The following is a 7987-nucleotide window of genomic DNA, read 5'->3' as shown; positions in this document are numbered from 1 at the left end:
CCTGGGAGCGGAGCGACAGACAGTGGACCTGGGAGCGGAGCAACAGACAGTGGACCCGGGAGCGGAGCAACAGACTGCGGACCCGGGAGAGGCAGACAGCAGACCTGGGAGCGGAGCGACAGACAGTGGACCCGGGAGCGGAGCAACAGACTGCGGACCCGGGAGAGGCAGACAGCAGACCTGGGAGCGGAGTGACAGACAGTGGACCCGGGAGCGGAGCGGCAGATAGCGGACCCGGGAGCGGAGCGGCAGACAGTGGACCCGGGAGCGGAGCGGCAGACAGCGGACCCGGGAGCAGTTGGGAGCGACAGACAGCAGACCCAGGAGCGATATGGCAGACAGTGGACCCGGGATCAGAGCGTCAGACAGGAGACCTGGGAGCGGAGCGACAGACAGTGGACCCGGGAGCAGAGCGGCAGATAGTGTACCCGGTAGCGGAGTGGCAGATAGTGTACCCGGTAGCGGAGTGGCAGATAGTGTACCCGGTAGCGGAGTGGCAGATAGTGAACCCGGGAGCAGTTGGGAGCGACAGACAGCAGACCCAGGAGTGATAAGGCAGACAGCGGATCCGGGAGCAGAGCGGCAGATCGCGGACCCGGGAGCGGACCGACAGACAGTGGACCCGGGAGCAGAGCGGCAGATAGTGTACCCGGGAGCAGAGCGGCAGACAGTGGACCAGGGAGCGGAGCGGCAGACAGCGGACTTGGGAGCAGAGCGGCAGACAGTGGACCAGGGAGCGGAGCGGCAGACAGCGGACTTGGGAGCAGAGCGGCAGACAGAGGACCTGGGAGCGTAGCGGCAGTTAGTGTACCCGGGAGCGTCGCGGCAGATAGTGGACCCGGGAACGGAGCGGCAGACAGTGGACCCGGGACCGGAGCGGCAGCTAGTGGACCAGGGAGCGGAGCGGCAGACAGTGGACCAGGGAGCAGAGCGGCAGACATTGGACCCGGGAGCAGAGCGGCAGCTAGTGGACCAGGGAGCGGAGCGGCAGACAGTGGACCAGGGAGCAGAGCGGCAGACATTGGACCCGGGAGCAGAGCGGCAGACAGTGGACCCGGGAGCAGAGCGGCAGACATTGGACCCGGGAGCAGAGCGGCAGACATTGGACCCGGGAGCAGAGCGGCAGACAGTGGACCCGGGAGCAGAGCGGCAGACAGTGGACCCGGGAGCGGAGCGCAGACAGTGGACCAGGGAGCGGAGCGGAAGACAGTGGACCCGGGAGCAGAGCGGCAGACAGTGGACCAGGGAGCGGAGCGGAAGACAGTGGACCCGGGAGCGGAGCGGCAGACAGTGGACCCGGGAGCGGAGCGGCAGACAGTGGACCCGGGAGCAGAGCGCAGACAGTGGACCAGGGAGCGGAGCGGAAGACAGTGGACCCGGGATCAGAGCGCAGACAGTGGACCAGGGAGCGGAGCGGCAGACAGTGGACCCGGGAGCGGAGCGGCAGACAGTGGACCCGGGATCAGAGCGCAGACAGTGGACCCGGGATCAGAGCGCAGACAGTGGACCAGGGAGCGGAGCGGCAGACAGAGGACCCGGGAGCGGAGCGGCAGATAGTGGACCCGGGAGCGGAGCGGAAGGCAGTGGACCCGGGAGCGGAGCGCAAACAGTGGACCCGGGAGCGGAGCGGAAGGCAGTGGACCCGGGAGCGGAGCGCAAACAGTGGACCAGGGAGCGGAGCGGAAGGCAGTGGACCCGGGAACGGAGCGGCAAATAGTGGTCCCGGGAGCGGAGCGGCAGACAGTGGACCCGGGAGCGGAGCGGCAGACAGAGGATTGGGAGCGGAGCGGCAGACAGCGGACCCGGGAGCGGAGGGGCAGATAGCGTACCCGGGAGTGGAGCGGCCGACAGTGGACCCGGGAGCAGATAGCGTTTCCGGGAGTGGAGCGGCAGACAGTGGACCCGGGAGCAGATAGCGTACCCGGGAGTGGAGCGGCAGACAGTGGACCCGGGAGCAGAGGGGCAGATAGCGTACCCGGGAGTGGAGCGGCAGACAGTGGACCCGGGAGCAGAGGGGCAGATAGCGTACCCGGGAGTGGAGCGGCAGATAGTGGACCCGGGAGCGGAGCGGCAGACAGTGGACCCGGGAGCGGAGCGGCAGATAGTGGACCCGGGAGTGGAGCGGCAGACAGTGGACCCGGGAGCGGAGCGGAAGGCAGTGGACCCGGGAGCGGAGCGCAGACAGTGGACCAGGGAGCGGAGCGGAAGGCAGTGGACCCGGGAGCGGAGCGGCAGACAGTGGACCCGGGATTAGAGCGCAGACAGTGGACCAGGGTGCGGAGCAGAAGACAGTGGACCCGGGAGCGGAGCGGCAGACAGTGGACCCGGGAGCGGAGAGGCAGACAGTGGATCCGGGAGCGGAGCGGCAGACAGAGGATTGGGAGCGGAGCGGCAGACAGCGGACCCAGGAGCGGAGGGGCAGATAGCGTACCCGGGAGTGGAGCGGCAGACAGTGGACCCGGGAGCAGATAGTGTACCCGGGAGTGGAGCGGCAGACAGTGGACCCGGGAGCAGAGGGGCAGATAGCGTACCCGGGAGTGGAGCGGCAGACAGCGGACTTGGGAGCAGAGCGGCAGACAGAGGACCCGGGAGCGTAGCGGCAGTTAGTGTACCCGGGAGCGTCGCGGCAGATAGTGGACCCGGGAACGGAGCGGCAGACAGTGGACCCGGGACCGGAGCGGCAGCTAGTGGACCAGGGAGCGGAGCGGCAGACAGTGGACCAGGGAGCAGAGCGGCAGACATTGGACCCGGGAGCAGAGCGGCAGACAGTGGACCCGGGAGCAGAGCGGCAGACATTGGACCCGGGAGCAGAGCGGCAGACATTGGACCCGGGAGCAGAGCGGCAGACAGTGGACCCGGGAGCAGAGCGGCAGACAGTGGACCCGGGAGCGGAGCGCAGACAGTGGACCAGGGAGCGGAGCGGAAGACAGTGGACCCGGGAGCAGAGCGGCAGACAGTGGACCAGGGAGCGGAGCGGAAGACAGTGGACCCGGGAGCGGAGCGGCAGACAGTGGACCCGGGAGCGGAGCGGCAGACAGTGGACCCGGGAGCAGAGCGCAGACAGTGGACCAGGGAGCGGAGCGGAAGACAGTGGACCCGGGAGCAGAGCGGCAGACAGTGGACCAGGGAGCGGAGCGGAAGACAGTGGACCCGGGAGCGGAGCGGCAGACAGTGGACCCGGGATCAGAGCGCAGACAGTGGACCAGGGAGCGGAGCGGCAGACAGTGGACCCGGGAGCGGAGCGGCAGATAGTGGACCCGGGATCAGAGCGCAGACAGTGGACCAGGGAGCGGAGCGGCAGACAGTGGACCCGGGAGCGGAGCGGCAGACAGTGGACCCGGGATCAGAGCGCAGATAGTGGACCCGGGATCAGAGCGCAGACAGTGGACCAGGGAGCGGAGCGGCAGATAGTGGACCCGGGAGTGGAGCGGCAGACAGTGGACCCGGGAGCGGAGCGGAAGGCAGTGGACCCGGGAGCGGAGCGCAGACAGTGGACCAGGGAGCGGAGCGGCAGATAGTGGACCAGGGAGCGGAGCGGAAGGCAGTGGACCCGGGAGCGGAGCGCAGACAGTGGACCCGGGAGCGGAGCGGAAGGCAGTGGACCCGGGAGCGGAGCGCAGACAGTGGACCCGGGAGCGGAGCGGCAGATAGTGGACCCGGGAGCGGAGCGGCAGATAGTGGACCCGGGAGTGGAGCGGCAGACAGTGGACCCGGGAACGGAGCGGCAGATAGTGGACCCGGGAGCGGAGCGGCAGACAGTGGACCCAGGAGCGGAGCGGAAGGCAGTGGACCCGGGAGCGGAGCGCAGACAGTGGACCAGGGAGCGGAGCGGAAGGCAGTGGACCCGGGATTAGAGCGCAGACAGTGGACCAGGGTGCGGAGCAGAAGACAGTGGACCCGGGAGCGGAGCGGCAGACAGTGGACCCAGGAGCAGAGCGGCAGACAGTGGACCCGGGAGCGGAGCGGCAGACAGTGGACCCAGGAGCAGAGCGGCAGACAGTGGACCCGGGAGTGGAGAGGCAGGCAGTGGACCCGGGAGCGGAGCGGCAGATAGTGGACCCGGGAGCGGAGCGGCAGACAGTGGACCCGGGAGCAGATAGCGTACCCGGGAGTGGAGCGGCAGACAGTGGACCCGGGAGCAGAGGGGCAGATAGCGTACCCGGGAGTGGAGCGGCAGATAGTGGACCCGGGAGCGGAGCGGCAGACAGTGGACCCGGGAGCGGAGCGGCAGATAGTGGACCCGGGAGTGGAGCGGCAGACAGTGGACCCGGGAGCGGAGCGGAAGGCAGTGGACCCGGGAGCGGAGCGCAGACAGTGGACCAGGGAGCGGAGCGGAAGGCAGTGGACCCGGGAGCGGAGCGGCAGACAGTGGACCCGGGATTAGAGCGCAGACAGTGGACCAGGGTGCGGAGCAGAAGACAGTGGACCCGGGAGCGGAGCGGCAGACAGTGGACCCAGGAGCAGAGCGGCAGACAGTGGACCCGGGAGCGGAGAGGCAGGCAGTGGACCCGGGAGCGGAGCGGCAGATAGTGGACCCGGGAGCGGAGCGGCAGACAGTGGATCCGGGAGCGGAGCGGCAGACAGAGGATTGGGAGCGGAGCGGCAGACAGCGGACCCGGGAGCGGAGGGGCAGATAGCGTACCCGGGAGTGGAGCGGCCGACAGTGGACCCGGGAGCAGATAGCGTTTCCGGGAGTGGAGCGGCAGACAGTGGACCCGGGAGCAGATAGCGTACCCGGGAGTGGAGCGGCAGACAGTGGACCCGGGAGCAGAGGGGCAGATAGCGTACCCGGGAGTGGAGCGGCAGACAGTGGACCCGGGAGCAGATAGCGTACCCGGGAGTGGAGCGGCAGACAGTGGACCCGGGAGCAGAGGGGCAGATAGCGTACCCGGGAGTGGAGCGGCAGACAGCGGACCCGGGAGCGGAGCGGCAGACAGTGGACACGGGAGAGATGCGACAGACAGTGGACCTGGGAGAGATGCAGCAGACAGCGGACTCTCTCTGGCTGTGTTGGCTTGCACTGAGATTAAAAAGACTTTGTGACTTCACAGGAAATGGGTGAGCTGATTGGTTGGTTAGTAACTGCTCTTATTGCCCGTAAACAGCTAAAGAAAAATTGAAAAATAATTTTTTTTTTAAAACCCTCAAATAGCTACCTTGTGAGTTTGTGCGAGTATGGTTTTTGTTCATGTAATTTCACACTCACACTGAAGAGTGCCTGCAGAGTCTCATCGACAGGTTTGCGTCTGCCTGCAACGAATTTGGCCTAACCATCAGCCTCAAGAAAACGAACATCATGGGGCAGGACGTCAGAAATGCTCCATCCATCAATATTGGCGACCACGCTCTGGAAGTGGTTCAAGAGTTCACCTACCTAGGCTCAACTATCACCAGTAACCTGTCTCTAGATGCAGAAATCAACAAGCGCATGGGTAAGGCTTCCACTGCTATGTCCAGACTGGCCAAGAGAGTGTGGGAAAATGGCGCACTGACACGGAACACAAAAGTCCGAGTGTATCAGGCCTGTGTCCTCAGTACCTTGCTCTACGGCAGCGAGGCCTGGACAACGTATGTCAGCCAAGAGCGACGTCTCAATTCATTCCATCTTCGCTGCCTCCGGAGAATACTTGGCATCAGGTGGCAGGACCGTATCTCCAACACAGAAGTCCTCGAGGCGGCCAACATCCCCAGCTTATACGCACTACTGAGTCAGCGGCGCTTGAGATGGCTTGGCCATGTGAGCCGCATGGAAGATGGCAGGATCCCCAAAGACACATTGTACAGCGAGCTCGCCACTGGTATCAGACCCACCGGCCGTCCATGTCTCCGCTATAAAGGCGTCTGCAAACGCGACATGAAATCGTGTGACATTGATCACAAGTCGTGGGAGTCAGTTGCCAGCATTCGCCAGAGCTGGCGGGCAGCCATAAAGACAGGGCTAAATTGTGGCGAGTCGAAGAGACTTAGTAGTTGGCAGGAAAAAAGACAGAGGCGCAAGGGGAGAGCCAACTGTGCAACAGCCCCGACAAACAAATTTCTCTGCAGCACCTGTGGAAGAGCCTGTCACTCCAGAATTGGCCTTTATCGCCACTCCAGGCGCTGCTTCACAAACCACTGACCACCTCCAGGCGCGTATCCATTGTCTCTCGAGATAAGGAGGCCCAAAAGAATTTAATAAAAATTATTTATTAATTAGAATAGTGCTGTTTGAACAGAGTCAGGCTGTGAGTTGTGTGTGAGGGATTTTACTGACTCGGGGAAGGAGGTGCTCTTTGGTCTCTTTTCTTTTCTGCCTTTTCAGCCTCCACGGTACAGGGGAAGAAGCAGAATGGCAAGTAACTGGGAAGGTATTCTACTTATTACATTAGCAATAATTAGTATTTTTTTTGCAAATCTAAGGTATCGCAGGGCAGCTTGGCCAAGTGAAATGTACCTCCTGTGATGTGTGGGATGTCATGGATCCACCATGTGTCCTTGATAAACACATCTGCAGGAAGTGTCACCAGTTGCTGAAGCTTGAGCTCTGGGTTTCGGAACTTGAGCGGTGGCTGGAGTCATTGTGGTGCATCCGTGAGGCAGAGAACTACGTGGATAGCACGTTTCAGGAGGTAGTCACCCCGGAGCTTAAGCGAGCACAGGCAGAGAGGGTCTGGGTGGCTGCCAGACAGACAAGAAGGTCAATAAAAGCAAAATACTGCGGATGCTGGAAATCTGAAATAAAAACAATAAATGCTGGAACCACTCAGCAGGTCTGGTAGCATCTGTGGAAAGAGAAACAGAGTTAACATTTCGGGTCAGTGACCCTTCTTCGGAACTAGCAAATATTAGAAATGTTAGAGGTTATAAGCAAGTGAGCCGGGGGTGGGGCAAGAGATAACAAAGGAGGTCAAGGCAGGTAGTGCAGGAGTCCCTGGAGAACATCCCACTTTCTAACCAGTATTCAGTTCTGAATACCGCTGAGAGAGTGAGTTCCTCTGGAGAGAGCAGCGAGAGTCATGACCAAAGCACCATGGGCGGCTCAGCAGTGCAGGGAGGGAGGAGAAAAGACAAGGGAGCAATAGTGGTCGGGGATTCTATAGTTAGGGGAACAGATAGGCATTTCTGTGGTCGCAGATGTGATTCCAGGATGGTATGTTGCCTCCCTGGTGCAAGGATCATGGATATCACTGAGCAGCTACAGGGCATTCTGGAAGGCGAGGGTACACAGTCAGAGGTCATGGTCCACATTGGTACCAACGATATAGGAAGAAAGAGAGATGAGGTCCTTCAAGCTGAGTTTAGGGAGTTAGGAAAGAGATTAGCAAGCAGGACCTCAAGGGTAGTAATCTCCGGATTACACCCAAGGCCACGTGCTAGTGAGTATCGAAATAGGAGAATACACCAGCTGAATGCGTGGCTGGAGAGATGGTGCAGGAGGGAGGGCTTCAGATCTCTGGGGCATTGGGACCGGTTCTGGGGAAGATGTGACCTGCACAAGCTGGACGGTCTGCACCTGAACAGGACTGGGAGGGATATCCTTGCAGCGAGGTTTGCTAGTGCTGTTGGGGATGGTTTAAACTAGATTGGCAGGGGGATGGGAAACTGAGGGCAGTTTCAGGGCAGGGAAAGGAAGGCAAAAAATTAGCAAGTGACTCGGAAAGACAGATAAAGCAAATATTAAAAAGTGTGCAGCACAGGAATTTGGCAATGATAAAAAGTATTTATTTAAATGCAAGGAGGATAGTAAATAAAGCCAATGATCTGAGGGCACAGACAGACACATGGCAACATGTTATCATTGCTATAATGGAAACTTGGCTTAAAGTAGGGCAAGAATGACAGCTCAACATCCCTGGATATAGTGTTTTCAGGCGGGATAGAGAGGGAGATAAAAAAGGGGGGTTGTAGCATTATTGGTTAAGGAATCAATAACAGCTTTGAGGAGGGATGATATGCTAAATGAATCATCAAATGAGGCCATATGGGTGGAGATCAGAAATAAAAAAGG

At 61.1% G+C, this 7987-nt stretch overlaps 1 protein-coding gene across 1 annotated transcript; it reads left to right on the top strand.

Annotated features, from left to right (window-relative positions):
- Positions 1 to 331: 331 nt before the first annotated feature.
- Positions 332 to 3518, top strand: LOC137374995 (collagen alpha-1(I) chain-like). Its single transcript, XM_068041619.1, has 3 exons — positions 332 to 724; positions 830 to 1709; positions 2620 to 3518. Exons 1-3 carry the CDS (start codon positions 332 to 334, stop codon positions 3516 to 3518), a joined length of 2172 nt encoding a protein of 723 aa, XP_067897720.1.
- The last annotated feature ends 4469 nt before the right edge of the window (positions 3519 to 7987 follow it).

This window comes from Heterodontus francisci, chromosome 11 (genome assembly GCF_036365525.1).
Source record: "Heterodontus francisci isolate sHetFra1 chromosome 11, sHetFra1.hap1, whole genome shotgun sequence".
Lineage (NCBI taxonomy): Eukaryota > Metazoa > Chordata > Chondrichthyes > Heterodontiformes > Heterodontidae > Heterodontus > Heterodontus francisci.
The sequence above is the reverse complement of the archived record's forward strand: the minus strand, read 5'-3'. Positions and strand labels throughout refer to the sequence as shown.

Excerpts from the sequence above, each read along its gene's own strand:
- LOC137374995 (XM_068041619.1), top strand. The coding sequence starts at position 332 with ATGGCAGACAGTGGACCCGGGATCAGAGCGTCAGACAGGAGACCTGGG. Across the intron at positions 725-829 it reads TGGGAGCAGAGCGGCAGACA|ATAGTGGACCCGGGAACGGA; the intron begins GTGGACCAGGGA and ends GCGTCGCGGCAG. Across the intron at positions 1,710-2,619 it reads GTGGACCCGGGAACGGAGCG|CGTCGCGGCAGATAGTGGAC; the intron begins GCAAATAGTGGT and ends TGTACCCGGGAG.